The sequence below is a fragment of the Choloepus didactylus genome, chromosome 2, assembly GCF_015220235.1.
Source record: "Choloepus didactylus isolate mChoDid1 chromosome 2, mChoDid1.pri, whole genome shotgun sequence".
Lineage (NCBI taxonomy): Eukaryota > Metazoa > Chordata > Mammalia > Pilosa > Megalonychidae > Choloepus > Choloepus didactylus.
In genome coordinates this window covers 233,951,612-233,966,113 of record NC_051308.1, presented here as the reverse complement: position 1 = coordinate 233,966,113, position 14,502 = coordinate 233,951,612, and the positions used below count along the sequence as shown (strand labels likewise).

The window sequence follows — 14,502 nt, the reverse complement described above, 5'->3', positions numbered from 1 at the left end:
CCCCAGCCCCCGGGGAAGGGCAGGCCAAGCCCGACTCCTGCCTTCCTGCCCTGGGGGGTGAGTACCAGCTGCCCTAGGTAAACCCAGGAGAGGCCGAGCTATCCTGGGGCCTCTGGCTGAGCCTTCCAGTCCAGGGGCAGATGGCAGGGGTGGGGGGTGGGAGGCAGGGGAGCTCTGAGGCCCTGAGGCCATAGGATCACCACCTCAAGGGCCCAGCCCTAGGAGGAAAGGGGTGGTCGGCTAGAGGAGGTGGGGTGGAAGCCACACAGGTGTGGGGTCCCGGGCAGGGTGGACCCACCTCTGGTTTTGGTTCAGACTTGGGTGATTGAGGGCCGTCCAACAGGAGAGAGCTGCCATGGAGGCAGAGGCCCAGGAGGGCACGGTGGTGCCAGGCCCCCACCCAAGCAGATGGGCACCTGGTGGCTGTGCTGGGGGTGGGCGTTCCTCATCACCAGACACCCAAGGACCACTTCCACCCCAGGCCTGGCTGTCTCCCACCAGCCTTTCCTTCTGCATGGACAAAGCCGGATCCAGGAGCCGCAGAGCCTCCTGCTCAACCTGGAGGAGCTTCTGCTGGGAGGAGGGGATGGGTCTGGTGGGCAAGTGATCACGGCGTGAGTGACCACAGCCACGAGGTCACTTCTTGTGTCACAACGGCCCTTCCGCCTCCTATACCCCAGGGGCCTTGTAGTATTGGGGGGCAGGAAGGGAGGGTCAGAAGCTAGAAGCCAGAGGCAGTTGGGGCGAAGGGGGATGGCCGAAGCACTCTGCTAGGCATGCTCCCATCCATTTCTAATCCTCCAGAGAACTTTAGGAATTGGGATTGATATCCCATTTTACAAATGAGGAAGACAGGCTCAGAGACAGCCAGTGACTTGCCCACAGTCACACAGCACAGCCGAGCCTGCGATTCAAAAACAGCTCTGCAGGGCTGTGGAGCCCTTCTCTGCCTCAGTGGGAAGTGGATTGGAAGACTGAAGCTCTTAACGGGAAGGTCACACAGGTTTTTGTGGCAGGGGTGGGAGCGGGGCAGTTGCCACGTGGCCAGGGCATGGCGTGTGCCAGGAGCCTCCCAGGACAGTTGCCCTATGCCCAGGGCTCCGAGCTGCAGCCAGACTGGGTAAACCAGAGGTGGGGCGGGGGCACCGGCCCCTCACCCCAGGGCCAGAGGGAGGCAGGAGGAGGTGCCCGGGCTGGTTGGCGCCTTCTCCCCGTGCCCACTCTTCCTGCAGCCCCTGGTGACCTTTCCCCCAGATCCCAGGGTCCAGGCCCCGCCCTGGCCGGGAGGTGGGAGGGGTAGCGGCAGCTGGGATTGGTCAGAGCTGGCAAGGGCAGGTCCCAGGCGCGGGCAGTCTCAGCGGCTGAGCCAAGCAGGAGGACTCCTGAGATCCACTAGATCCCCGGCCCTCCAGACATGGCCCCAGACTGCCCCGATCCCCGGCCCTGTGGCCCTGTGGGGGTGCAGGCAGCCTAAGCGCCACCACCCCGAAGCCTGCACTCATGCCCATGCCCCGAGGACAGCCGGCTCCTGGTACAGAGGCCATGCAGGAGGTGCCCCCAGTGGTGGACCTGGTGCTGGGCGCCTCGGCCTGTTGCCTGGCTTGTGTCTTCACCAACCCCCTGGAAGTGGTGAAGACGCGGCTGCAGCTGCAGGGGGAATTGCAAGCCCGGGGCACCTACCCACGGCCCTACCGGGGCTTGGTGGCCTCGGTGGTGGCCGTGGCCCAGGCCGACGGGCTGTGGGGCCTGCAGAAGGGACTGGCCGCCGGCCTCCTCTACCAAGGCCTCATGAACAGCGTCCGCTTCTACTGCTACAGCCTGGCGTGCCAGGCCGGCCTCGCCCAGCAGCCCGGGGGCATCGTGGTCGCGGGGGCCCTGGCCGGGGCCCTGGGAGCCTTCGTGGGGAGCCCCGCTTACCTGGTGAGTGCCTGTCCCCTTCCTCCACCGCCCTCTGAGCTGCTCCCATGGGGCACCGCAGCCTCCAGGGCTGGGCGAAGTGGGCCTGGTGGGGTGGGGCAGGCTGGGTGGGGCTGCTCCCTGGGAACACCCCGGACCAGACCTGGAATCTGCTCCCTGGCCCAGGGCGCCGCTCCCCATGGACCCTGCCCTGCCGGGCCTGAGCCAGGGAGGGTGCAGAGGAGGTGTGAGGGCTCAAATCCTAGCACGGTCCCTTTCCTTCCCATGTGGCTTCGTGCAGCTAAGGGTACAAGCTGCCACCGGGCGAGGGCTTCCCCTGTCTTGGCATGGGCTGGGTGCTGTCCAGTCTCATTTAGTTCTCCAAACAGCTCTCTGAGGGTGAGGAAACTGAGGCACAGAGAAAGCTAAGTAACTTGCCCGGGGTCACCCTGAGATGCAAACGCAAGCAGACTCCCCTCAGCCCTCTTCCACGATTTCCCCTAGGATTCAGGGCTGGGATCGGGAAGGCCTGGGTTTGTGCAGCCCTGAGGGACGTCCCCTCAACACACACCACTCAACCAGGCTTGCCCCGGGCTCCTTCCCCAAACCCTCAGCCCCCTCTGCTCTCGCAGGTGAAAACCCAGCTGCAGGCCCAGACGGTGGCCGCGATGGCCGTGGGGCACCAGCACAACCACCAGGTGAGGGCCGCTGCTCCTCGAGCGCCCGGGCCGGGCGGGCTCCCCAGTGACCCTGTGCCCCTTCCCCACAGACCGTCCTGGGCGCCTTGACGACCATCTGGCGGCAACAGGGCCTGGCGGGGCTGTGGCGGGGCGTGGGGGGCGCCGTGCCCCGCGTCATGGTGGGCTCGGCAGCCCAGCTGGCCACCTTCGCCTCCGCCAAGGCCTGGGTGCAGGAGCGGCAGGTGAGGGGCTAGGGACCCCTGGACCCACTTCCACAGACATGCAGTTGTGGAGGGTCCCTGCCTCCCTTCTTCCCAGTGCACCCCTGACATCCCCAGCCGGACCCCACCGCCCGGGGCCGGGGGGTGGGGGGGAGTGTTGAGAGGGTGGTGGCAGATGGGGCCCCTTAGTGAGAGCTTGGGGCCCTGGCCCTGCCCTCGGCGTCAGCAGGAGGGGGGCAGCGTGAACCCTGCAGCTGGGAAGGGGCTGGGGTCGGGGGGTGGGGTGGGGAATGGCTGCAGGGCCCCTTTCCCTGGCTCTCTCAGCTCCCGGGCGCTGGGAGGGTGGGGAGGCTGCCAGGTGGGTGGAGGGCCGTCGCAGGGGTCAGCAGCCCGCGCCGTCCCCCAGTGGCTCCCGGAGGACAGCTGGCTGGTGGCCCTGGCCGGGGGCATGATCAGCAGCGTGGCCGTGGTGGCAGTCATGACACCCTTCGACGTGGTCAGCACGCGGCTGTACAACCAGCCCGTGGACAGAGCTGGCAGGGTGAGCTGGGGATGGGTGGGAGTGTGGGGGGGCAGGGGCACACCCCCCAGCACACACAGAGCCAGGGACCCACAGGGGTGTGCCGCACACTCAGGCACGTTGGATCAGCTTGCTTGCTGAGCACGCGCGTCCCAGGCACATGCTAGGAGCCTTCCCGTCTGATCTCACTCCTTTCCCACAACCACCCCCATTCTCCTGATGAGGAAACCAAGGCTTGGAGACATGGACTTACTTGCCTGAGGGCACCCAGGGGTTGGTGGAGGAGCGGGGGTACTGAAATCCAGTTTCCGGGGTTTTAGGGGCCTGGAAGCTCAGGGGCCAGGACATATGACAGGGCAGGTTGTGTCCTACAAATATGCCCGACCCTGGGCAAGTTAGGGGTGAAATCTGCCACGTGCCTGGAGGGAGAGACCCCTTTTCTAATTTCACAGCCCATAGGGTCACCATTTTGTAATTTGCCCAATGGGGGGTGGGGCCTTTTCCTGACTGGCACAAAAGGCACCATCAGTACTGACAGAAGCCCTGTGACCAGTTGTGCCAGCCTGGGCCCGCTGGCCCTTTAGTGATGCCGTCCATGTCCATCCCCAGGGCCGGCTGTACGGGGGCCTCGCCGACTGCCTGGTGAAGATCTGGCGGCAGGAGGGCCCCCTGGGGCTGTTCAAGGGCCTGAGCCTGACCTACCTGCGCCTGGGCCCCCACACCATTCTCAGCATGCTCTTCTGGGACAAGCTCCGGAACCTGGTGGGGTGGGCCCAGCGGCAGGACACTTAGGGGCCCCCCCACCCCACCCCGGGCACTGACACAGCCCTGCACTCAGCCAGGAGTCAAGGCCGCCCCTGCGGGGACTGGCCGTCCCAGAGTGGCCCACGAGTAGGGGAGAGTGTGGCCAGCCCCACAGCCCAGTGGGTGCAGAGCATCCACCCACGTCCCTGCTCACTCCGCTCCCCTCCAGAAAATTCCTTTCCCTTTCTGTGTGGTGATAACGCATCCCAGAGCCTTACTCAGTGTTACAATAACTGCTCCTGGCATGGACGCTCACTCGGAACTGGGCGATCTACGTGCATCAGCTCTTTCAATCCTCCAACAGCAGGAGGCAAGTAAAATTCCTTTTACCGACGAGGAAGTGGAGGCTCGGAGAAGTGAAGTAATGACCAAAACCACATAGTGGCAGAGCCAGGACTGGAACTCAGCAATGCCCTGGACCTGTGCCCCCAACAAGGGCCCGGCAGGCCCAGGACCGTGGGGGGTGGGAGTGCTCCTGAGGGGTCATCACCCCCATGGGAAGACCCTGGGGTGCACTGTGTGGCTGTGGTGTTGTCATCTGAGGGCATTTATCGAGGGCCTCCCATTGCAGACATCCTCATGATAATTCCAAAAGGGAGTCCCCAGGGTGCCCATTGCTCAGATGAGGACACTGAGGCCCAGGGAGGGGAAGCAACTTGCCCAGTGTGGGTGGCAGCATTCGATGTCCTCATCCTAGGCCCTCTCCCTGGACTCCAACGACACCCCCTTCCCACCAGGGGCATGTTCTTAAGGCCCTACGCTGAACTTTGGGCTACCAGGGTGGACACTGAGGCCCTTGAAGGGGCAGTCCTGGCCCAGCGTCAGGCAGCCTGAACCCCTTTCCCCACCATGCCCCATGTCCTTGAAGAGCGCCCCACTTACCTTCCACACTCCAAACCAATAAAGTTTTCTATTTTGTTTACTTCAATGAGTCCCCGCCGCTGGCAGCCTCTCTCCCCATCCCGGGACCCCCACCTCTGCTCTTTCCGTCTGTCGAGAAAGGGGGACTCCAGCAGGCCCGCCCCAGCCACCAGGCCCAGGTGATGCCTGCCGCCTGGCGGACACAGCAGGAACGTCAAGACTGACCCGGGCCTGTGGGAGGGGAGGGCCCAGGGCTGGCCCAGGAGAGTGGATCCCAACCTCAGGCTTCGGGAGGATAGACCCCAGGCCTCGGGCTGGGAGGGCAGAGCCTGACCAAAGGCTGGAGGGACGGACCTTGGGCTGAGAAGGAGGGCAGAGCCCACACTTCCGGCTTCCGAGAGGGCAGAACTCAGACCTAAAGCCTGGGGCTCCTGGAAGCCGTTGTGGGGGTCAGGCCCTAGGGAGAAAAGTGGGCCCCAGCTTTCACAGGACCAGCCCAAGATAGCCCCTCACCCCACATCACCCAAAGGGGGAGCACCCGGGCAGGGGTTAACGTCCAACACCCCTTCTCCCTGGACCTGAACCAGGCCTTCCAACGGCCCCGGAAGGGTTAAGGCCCTGGCCCTCCTCCTTCCCTCCCCCAGGGGAGTCCCCTGCCTGGCCTTTGGGCCCTCCCAGCCCCGCCCCTCCGTTGTCACCTTTGCCCGGTGACTTGGTGACTCTTGGTCTCTCTCCAGAGCAGACCTGGCCAGTGGCAGGGGCTGGAGCCGGAGCCCAGGCCGCCATGTTCTCCCTGTCACCCTTCCTCTCCTGGGTGCCCGGCCTCCCCTCCCTTGAGTGGGGCTCCAGCCTCCTGGATGTCATCCTGCAAGGTGAGGCAGGGCCCCCTCCCCAGTACCGCCTCAGCCCTGCCCCTACCGCACCTGCTGGAGCAGGTGACCCCCCACCTGCCCATGTGAGTCTCCCACCTCCTCCCTGCCCCTCCCCCAGACCCCACCCACCACCTCCCTCCCAACCCGCCCCCGGCCCCGGCCCCTGCCGCCCTCTCAGGCCTCATCGGGGCTTGCGGAGTCTCGGTCCTGAGCAGCCTCCTGAAGGTTTACTTCTTCGTGGGCTGTGCCAAGTGAGTGCCCACTGCCCCGTCCCACACTCAGGCCGGGGCCAGGCCCCTGGGTCCTGCGCTGTGTCTCTGGCCTCCGGGGGAGGGCAGGGGGGTGGAGAGGCCACCCCTTCCTCTGCAGGGAGTGTGGCTGGGGCACCAGGACCCCCTCCAGGGCCCCCTTTGCCCAGCTCCACTCTGCCCTCAGTGACCCGGAGCGGAGCCAGGAAAAGGAGCGGCTGCAGGCCCAGTGGGCCCCGCTGGAGACGCTGCACCTGACTGTGCTGGCCTTGTTCTTGACCGTCGTGGGCTCCCGGGTGGCCGCCCTCGTGGTGCTCGAGTTCTCCCTCAGGGCCGTCTCCACACTGCTTTCCCTGGGCAAGGTGGGATTGCAGGCAAGGGGCCAGTGAATCCTCATGGCTGCTGGGCCTCAACTTCCAGCCCTGGAGTGTGGGAGGCTGGGCCCCACAGAGCAACCCCTGTCTTTTCGCCACCCCTTTTCTGTAAGGTTGTGAACTGAGGTTGCAGGTTGTTTCCCTGGGTTTTGGTGGCAAAGCAAAATCTTCACTCAGCGTGGATGCAACCCCAGTCCCAAGAAAATAGCTCCTGCGCATGGAGAGCTTCCCAAATGCCAGGCACTGGGCTAGAAGCTTAGAGAGGAACCATCTCATTTAAGCCTCACACTGCAGGGGGAAGGGTTTGCCATGATCCGCACACAAAGAGAAGGAAACTGAGGCTCCACGAGCTTGAGAGCCTTGTCTGCAAGGCAGAGGCAAACCTTGGTCCCAGGTCTTTGAGGCTGTGAACCATCACCCTCTGCAAGCAGATGTGTCCCAAGTAATAAGACATGATCAAAATAAAGCTGAGAGACATGGTCCCATTAGGAAGTGACCTGAAGCCAGCATTCCCTCTTTGAGGATGACTCCCAAGGCCCCCCAGTCTCTAGCCTCCTATAGAGTGCAGCCTCTGTAACTCGGCAGCCCTCTCGGTCCTGCCACAATGAGGGGAGGCCTGAGTACCCACCATCATGCCCTTCCCCTGTCTCCCCCGACCCCCCTCCGCTCCCCCCAGGGCTCACGGGGCACCGAGAAGCTGCAGCTCTACCTGCTGTGCCAGTACTCACTGGGCTGCGGGCTGACGTGCGGCCTGAGCTTCCTGCAGGAGGGCGCCCCTCACCGCACCCTGAACCTGCTGCTGGGCCTCGGGCTGGCCGCCCTGCTTGGCACGGGCGCCCGCCGCCTCCACCGCCACGTCGGCCGCCTCTACGAGCTGCACAGCAGCGAGCAGTACTGCGGCGTGTGCCTGGGCCTGCTGGCCGGTGCCCACGACCTCCCCCGGCTGCTGGGCCGTGCCCTGACTGTGGCCTTGGTGGTGGGCGACCTGGCGGCTGTGGCCCTCATCAACCAGGACTTCCAGACCACCTCGGAGGCTGTGCGCTTCTGGACACCGCTCACCATCTGCTACGCACTGCTGGTTGTCTACATGCAGGGTGAGGGTGGCAGTGGGACCAGGCAGTGGGCAGGTGGTCACTCGGCATTAGCCCAGCATTCACATCCCGCTTGCTGGCTGGGCCGGGTCCTGCAGCAGAGCAACACACGTGGCGGCTCAGACGGGGACAGTGTTCAGTGGGAACCCCCAGGATGTGGTGTTTGCATTGGGCTTTGAAGGACAAGCAGGATCTCCCTGGGAGAGGGGAGGAGGGAAGGGGATTCTGGGCAGAGGAACCTCATTTGCCAAAGCCCAGAGGTGAGAGAGAGCACAGCAGCATCAAATGACGGAAAAAAATTGACACCCCATGGGGGCCCAATCACGAGCCCTCATCGGCCAGGCTGGACCGTCTGACGAGAGGCCGCTGCCAGGTTTTGAGCAGAGGAGGGCCTGGCTCAGACTGGGCTCCAGGAAGCGCCCCTGCTGCAGGGTGGGGATGGGGTGGAAGCAGCAGGACCAGGAGGAGCAGCCCCGGTGGCGGGAACAGCACGTGCAAAGGCCCTGGGGTGGAAATGATCTCACCACGTTCAGTGAGCAAAAGAAAGCCAGATGGCTGGGGGGTAGGGGGCGGTGAGCAAGGGGGACTGGGTTCGAGATGAGGTGAGGACAGAGAGCAAACCCGGATCAGATCAGCCAGGGAAGGAGTTGAGGTTTGTAGAAGGTCACTTTGGCTGCCAAGTAGAATTGGGTTGTAGGGTGAGAGAAGCAGGTGGCTTGGGCCCGGGTGGGGCAGCAGGAGTGGCAGGAGGCACTCGGGTGGGGATGGATTGTGCAGAAGGAGCTGGCAGGGCTCACCATGGGACGGGTGGGCGTGCACAAAAGAGAGGAGGCCCGGCGGCTCCTCCAGCGGGCACCTGGCGGGCCCTGAGCTGGCCAGGTGGCAGGAGAGGCTGGCAGGGAGGTGTATGGGATGAGCAGTGGCTCCTGGGAGGCAGGGGTGCCAGCATGGGCCCTGCTGGACCCCGGGCTGGGGCCAGGGAGCAGCAGGCAGTAACAGGCACCCCACCCCACCCCAACCCTGCAGAGGAGCAGCGGCAGCGGCCCGGCATGCAGAGCCAGGTCCAGACGGTGCTGGTGCGCATGGGCGGCCTCTTCGTGCTGCTGCTGACCGTGGGCCGCTGGCTGGACGTCCTGGGCGTGCTCATCTCCCTGCTGGGCGAGCTCTGGTGCCTGGCAGACGTCCGCACACTGTTCGATCTTTGCCAGATCCAGGTGGGTGCCCTGGGCACTGAAGTCCTGCTCCAGACAGCCCTGGAAGCCTCGAGAGGCCAAGTTCAGGAGGAGTGGAGTGACCTCTATTGGGGTGGGGATGAGGGGAGGTTACCCTAGTGATCAGCTTTGAGTCCTCTGTAGCCAACCCGGGGTGTCGTTGGGTCACTAGGCCGGGGGCGGCTGACCAGCACCCCCGCCCAGTCTGCAGCTCACTGCATCCTGCACCCATAGGCCCCTGCCAGAGGCCCCAGAGTGGGAGACGGGTTCTTCCTGGAGAGTTGGAGGGAGGTCTGAGGTCCCCACCCCCGGCCTTTTCTCTCCACACTTTCTTAGGATTTTCCATCCCAGAGGCGTTCAGTGTCAGCTCCAAGACAGCTCCCGCCCTCAGCGCCCGCCCGGCCCCAGGGGACAGATGAGTCCTGACGGGTGTCAGATAGGACTTGGAGTCTGGCTCAGGCCACAACACACTGCCCAGCCCAGGCCTGGGCACCCAGAAGCTGCCTGGAGGTGGGGTGGCAGGGCTGGCCCCCTCCTGGAGCTCGGGATGGACACTCGGGGCCCCCAAGGGGCAGGGGAGGGTATGGGGCTGGGCCCCTCGGAGGGTGGGGGCACCTGGAGGCCGCTTGGCTTGGTCCCTCATTTCCCAGGGTGGGTGAAAGATACATCTCCCTCAGGCCAGTGTTTCTGGGTGGGGTTGGGGGAAGTGGGGGAGAACTGCAGCCTCGGAATGGCCTCCCCCTTTTCCAGCCTCCCTTGCTCTCTCCACCAACAATAAAGGTGATTTTCTCAACCTGTGCCTTAGAACCATGAGCAACCAGAGAGGGTGAGAGGCTTTTCTGAGGTCACACAGCTCTTTGGGCTGGGGCAGGCTCCTGTGATATGTCTCGGCTGTGTCCCATGGGGGACAGGGAAGAGGAAAGGAGTTCGGGTTGGGGTGAAGAGGGGGAGCAGCAGCCCTTAGTGGGGTTTGATATCAAGGTGGCTGAGGAGGTGATGTGGATGGGGTGGGTTGGTGCACGTCACGTGGCCAAGTGCCCACTTGCAGCCTTGGTGGATGGTGTCCCTTCCTGTCCCAGCCCAGCTCACAGGGCCTCCTCGGGGGCTTGGGTCCCCAGCTCTGACCCTGACTCTTCTAAGCCCATGAGGATTTTTCCATCTCAGCCCTGTTCAGCCTCGAATCCCCTGCAGGGCCCAGCTCAGGGAGGCCGCAGAGTGTATGGAAAAGGCCCAGCCCCTGGGCTGGGAACCAGCTCCTCCACCCACCTGCTAGGTGACCTTGGACAAAACGCTGCCCCTCTCTGAGCTGTCACAAGAGCAGCCACCGTGCATGGGGTAGGCACACACACTCACGGCCTCATTTCAGTGTTGACAGCAGCCCCGAGAGGCAGGTACTGTTATTAGCCCTTTTTACCGATTCAGGAACCAAGGCTCAGAGAGGTGAAGCAACTTACTCAAGGCCACACAGCTAGTAAGTGGCCAGACCAGAATGTGAATCCAGGCAGCCTGACCCTGGAGCTCAAGTTCTTTGTATACTCCCTGCAGTTCCCTTCTTATTGGAGGTTTGGGGCCAGAGACACTAACAGGGGTGTGTGAAAAATAGGAATGTGGTTCCAGCCACCTTTGTCCGGGAGTCGGAGGCTCCACCACAGTGCTGATCTCCTGGCCCAGGCATCCGGCCCGCAGGGCAGTTTGGTTCCGTGGGGACTGACGGCCCAGCTGGGGGCCCTTTCCAAGAGAAGCCCCATAGGGCAAGTGAGTCAGGCTTGCCTGGGAGCAGCTGGGAAGGCATCGGGGAGGAGGTGAGGGCTGGAGAAGGTGCTTGAGGGTTCCAGGCTGATGGGTGCCCCCTCTCAGCAAAGGCCACCGTGGTCACCAGAAGGCTGCCGCTCTGGAGCAGGCCAAGACTGGCCTGGGAATCTCTGCTCCCTTCCCTGGGGTACACGGGCAGGCTGGACCCAAGGCTCGGGCCAGGAGGCTTCAGCTCATTCCTCCAAGAACGGCCCCCGTTGGTTAGCTGAAGACCCAATTCCGAACCCTTGCTCCTGGGCCTGTCACCAGCACAGAACTCTCACCCCAGGGTGTGGTAGCCGAGGTGGGGGAAATGCCCAGAGACGTCCCTTCCCCACTGTAAGACCAACCCCTCTCTGCCTGCGAGTGTGCGCGGTTGCCTCAGGGCAGGAAACCAGCCCCCGTCCAGGAGGAAATGGCTCAGCCGGGTGCCAGCCCCTGCCAGACGGGTTCCAGCCGGAGCCCCATGTTTTTGCTGGAAGGTTCCTCGGCCTCACGGTCCCCAGCACAGCCTGGGAACCCACAGGGGCCTGGACTCGGCAATCCTTTCCTTTTTATGGGCACAGGGACCGATTTCCAAACAAAAAGTGGGACACATGGGCTGGAATAGAATTCCTTTCTTCTTATTAAATTATTTTGGGGAAAAGTCCAATAAGTATAAAAAAATTAGGTCACTCTGAGGCATTTAGCAAATTCCACTCCAAAAAAAAAAAAAGGAAAAGAAAAATAGGCATAAAGTCCAGAGCATGTAGAAAAATGTGAATTGTCTTGTCTGGAAGCAGAGTGTGAAGCTGGGCCTTGTTCTCCCACGGAGACCGTGAGAGCCCGAACCCTGGGTCCTGACTGTCCAGAACCAAGAAGGTTCTGGGGTGAGGGCAACACCATCCTGAAGAGGTGGAGACCAGAGCCCCCAGCCTCTGCTCAGAGGGGTGGTGACCCCTGGGGCAGCTGGGATTGGAGAGAGCAGGCCTGTCCCCTTTGGACCCCCACCCCACCCCACTGCTGGCTTTTCTGAGCCATGGCCTTGTCCCCTTGTATCCTGCCTTCCTTTACATATTCATTCATTCAACAAGTAATGATGAATATCTGCACAGCCAGGCTCTGCATGAGGCCCTGCAGATGCCGAGATCAGCCAGATGGACACCACTGCCTTCGTGGGGGTGGCTCTCCTGCGGAGGAGACGGACAAACCAAAGTGACGTCAGGGGCCAGTTAGTGCCGCAAAGAAAATAAAGCTGGGTAAGAAAGGGTGGGTGTTAGGGAGGATGTATCTGTTAGATACACTGCATAACAAATTAACCCCCAAATTCAACTTATTAAACAGCAGACGTTTATTCCCTCACATTTTCTGAGGGTCGGGAGTCTGGGCTGGGCCTAGCTGGGTCCTCTGTCCCAGCATCACTCGTGGTGTCACCTTGAGGCCCGACTCGGGGAGGCCCCACCTCCAAGTTCCCACCTTGCAGGATCCAGCTCCTCTCTGGCCGTCGTGCCTTGCCACCTGGGCCTCTCCACGAGAGAAAGAGCGAGACAGGGAGAAAGAAGTCACTGTCTTTTTCTAACCCAATACTGACATCCCATTGGGGTTTTTGTTTGTTTGTTTGTTTGTTTGTTTGCTTTTCAAACAGCTTTATGGAGATAAAATTCACATACCAGACAATTCTCCCAAAATGTACAATGCAATGGTTTTCAGTGTAATCACAGATACATACAACCATCACCAGAGTCAATATTATCTGTCATCACCTGAAAAAACACAACAAAACAAAATCCTGGTACTCGAAGAATGGGGTAATGAAATCACAGCTATATGGTGGTGCTGTGAGTGGTTGATTGTCCACCATGGATGATTGTATGGTGTGTGAATGTATCTTAATAAAACTGAACTAAAAAAAAAAAAAAGCCCTAGTACTCTTTAGCTATAACCCTCCTTCCAAGTCCTTTCCCCAGTCCCCAACCCCAGCTCTAAGCAACCACCATTCTATCTTCTGTCTCCATAGATTTCCTTATTCTGGACTTTCATATGAATGAAATCATATAATATATGACTGGTTTCTTTCATTTAGCTTAGTGTTTTCAAGGTTCATCCCAGTTGTAGCATGTATCTGTACTTTATTTCTTTTTTTATGGCCAAATAATATTCCACTGCACAGATACACCACATTTTATTCATCCATTCGTCATTTGTTATTATGAATAACACTGCTATAAACATTCTTGTACAAGTTATTGTGTGGATACATGTGTATTTTCATTTCTCTTGGGCTATATACCTAAGAGTGGAATTGCTAGGTCCTTTGCTAACTCTCTGTTTAATTGTTTGAGGAGCTGCCAGACTGCTTTCCAAAGTGGCTGTGCCATTTTGCATTCCCAGCAACAGGGTAGGAGGGTTCTGATTTCCCCACATCCTCACCAAACACTTGTTATTATCTGACTTTTGGATTCTAGCGGAAGTGGGACTTTGTGGTTTTGATGTACATTTCCCTGAGGACTAATGATGTTGAGCATCTTTTCATGGGCTTATTGCCAATTTGCATATTTTCCTTGGAGAAAGGTCTATTCAGATCTTTGCCCATTTTTAAATTGGGTTATTCCTGTTTTTATAATTTCGCTATTGGAATTCTTTATATATTCTAGATAAAAGTCCCTTATCAGATATATGATTTGCAAATATCATCTCCCATTCTGTGTTGTCTTTTCACTTTTTTGGTGGTGTCCTTTGAAGCACAAAAGTTTCTCATTTTGGTGAAATCCAATTTATTAATTTTTTCTTTTCCCGCACCTGCTTTTGGTGTTATATCTAAGAATCCATCGCCAAATCCAAGGTCATGAAGATTTCCTCTGTGTTTTCTCCTAAGAGTGTAACAGTTTTAGCTCTTACATTTGGGTCTCTGATCCATTTGGAGTTCATTTTTGTGCATGTATGAGTAGTCTTTTTGTAACCCAACACTGAAACCAACATCCCCACGTTTTGCTGTATTCCTTTGATCAGAAGCAAGTCACAGCTGCAGCCCACGCGTGACATGGCTGGTGGGGACCACCGAGGGCCGTCCTAGAAGCTGCCTTCCTTGAGGGGGGGACAACTGAGTAGAGCCTGAAAGGAGAGAACAAGCCAAGCAAACAGCCAAGGAGACGCCATGCGCAAAGGCCTGAGATGGGAACAAGCTGGGAATATTTGAGGAACAGCTGGGAATTTCTGGTGGCTGGAGCATCGCGGAGGAGGGGGAGGGGCGGGGATGAGGTCACGGAGGTGGGGGTGGGGGGTGGGGGTGGGAGGCGGGGACCGGAGGGCTCTGGCCAGGATTTGATTCTTCTGTGATAGAAGCCAATGGAGGGTTTTGCACAAGGGAACGACCTAATTTGACTTCCATTTTTAAAGTCTTCCTCTCTTTGCTGTTTTTAGACTAGACAGCCTAGAAACAGGTAAAGCAGTTCGGAAGCTTGTGCAACACCTCAGCTGAGAGGCGATGGAGGCAGTGGTGGAGGGGATGGCAAGGGTTGGATTCTGGGATCTTTTGACTATAAGGTTGGTAGGATTTCCAGATCAATTAGAGCAGGTTTGAGAGAAAGAGAGAAATTCCAAGGGCTCCCAGGTTTTTGGCCTGAACACCTGGCCAAATGAGACGGTGGTGTGGGGCTGGGGGGCTCCTGGGGGAGCAGGTTCCTTCATGGCAGCTGTGGGCAGGGGTGGGGTGTAAGGACCCGGTGCCGTGAGGGGAGTGATATGGTCTGGGGTTCAGGTGGGCCTCGCTGGAGAAGCCTGGGGGGCATGTCCTGAGTGCCAACGACAGGGCCCAAGCACGGGTCAGTGTGACTGGGGCCAAGGCTGAGGCACCGTGGCAGGAGAAGCAGCCCCAGCTGTGGGCTGGTGCCAGGCCACACCAGAGCCACGGAAGGGCCGTGAGCGGGGTAGGCTGAGCAGAGACCGCTCCGGAAG

The 14,502-nt window shown here is 60.1% G+C and overlaps 2 protein-coding genes across 3 annotated transcripts; both read left to right on the top strand.

Moving 5' to 3' along the window:
• The first annotated feature begins 1,343 nt into the window (after positions 1-1,343).
• Positions 1,344-5,049, top strand: SLC25A34 (solute carrier family 25 member 34). 2 transcript variants are annotated; one of them, XM_037828433.1, is made up of 5 exons: positions 1,344-1,920; positions 2,529-2,594; positions 2,666-2,818; positions 3,204-3,338; positions 3,927-5,049. In XM_037828433.1, exons 1-5 carry the CDS (start codon positions 1,501-1,503, stop codon positions 4,107-4,109), a joined length of 957 nt encoding a protein of 318 aa, XP_037684361.1. In that variant the 5' UTR covers positions 1,344-1,500; the 3' UTR covers positions 4,110-5,049. The 2 variants fall into 2 exon arrangements, with proteins under 2 accessions (XP_037684361.1, XP_037684362.1); XM_037828434.1 differs by lacking the exon at positions 2,529-2,594.
• Positions 5,050-5,719: 670 nt separating this feature from the next.
• Positions 5,720-9,540, top strand: TMEM82 (transmembrane protein 82). Its single transcript, XM_037828428.1, has 6 exons — positions 5,720-5,854; positions 6,033-6,105; positions 6,290-6,464; positions 7,153-7,570; positions 8,594-8,781; positions 9,115-9,540. The coding sequence occupies exons 1-6, from the start codon at positions 5,767-5,769 to the stop codon at positions 9,202-9,204; spliced, it is 1,032 nt and encodes a 343-aa protein (XP_037684356.1). The 5' UTR covers positions 5,720-5,766; the 3' UTR covers positions 9,205-9,540.
• Positions 9,541-14,502: the final 4,962 nt, after the last annotated feature.

Coding starts and splice junctions, on each gene's coding strand:
- TMEM82 (XM_037828428.1), top strand. CDS start 5,767: ATGTTCTCCCTGTCACCCTTCCTCTCCTGGGTGCCCGGCCTCCCCTCC. Junction 5,855..6,032: donor CCTGGATGTCATCCTGCAAG/GTGAGGCAGGGC, acceptor CCGCCCTCTCAG/GCCTCATCGGGGCTTGCGGA. Junction 6,106..6,289: donor TTCTTCGTGGGCTGTGCCAA/GTGAGTGCCCAC, acceptor CTCTGCCCTCAG/TGACCCGGAGCGGAGCCAGG.
- SLC25A34 (XM_037828433.1), top strand. CDS start 1,501: ATGCCCATGCCCCGAGGACAGCCGGCTCCTGGTACAGAGGCCATGCAG. Junction 1,921..2,528: donor TGGGGAGCCCCGCTTACCTG/GTGAGTGCCTGT, acceptor CTGCTCTCGCAG/GTGAAAACCCAGCTGCAGGC. Junction 2,819..3,203: donor CCTGGGTGCAGGAGCGGCAG/GTGAGGGGCTAG, acceptor GCCGTCCCCCAG/TGGCTCCCGGAGGACAGCTG.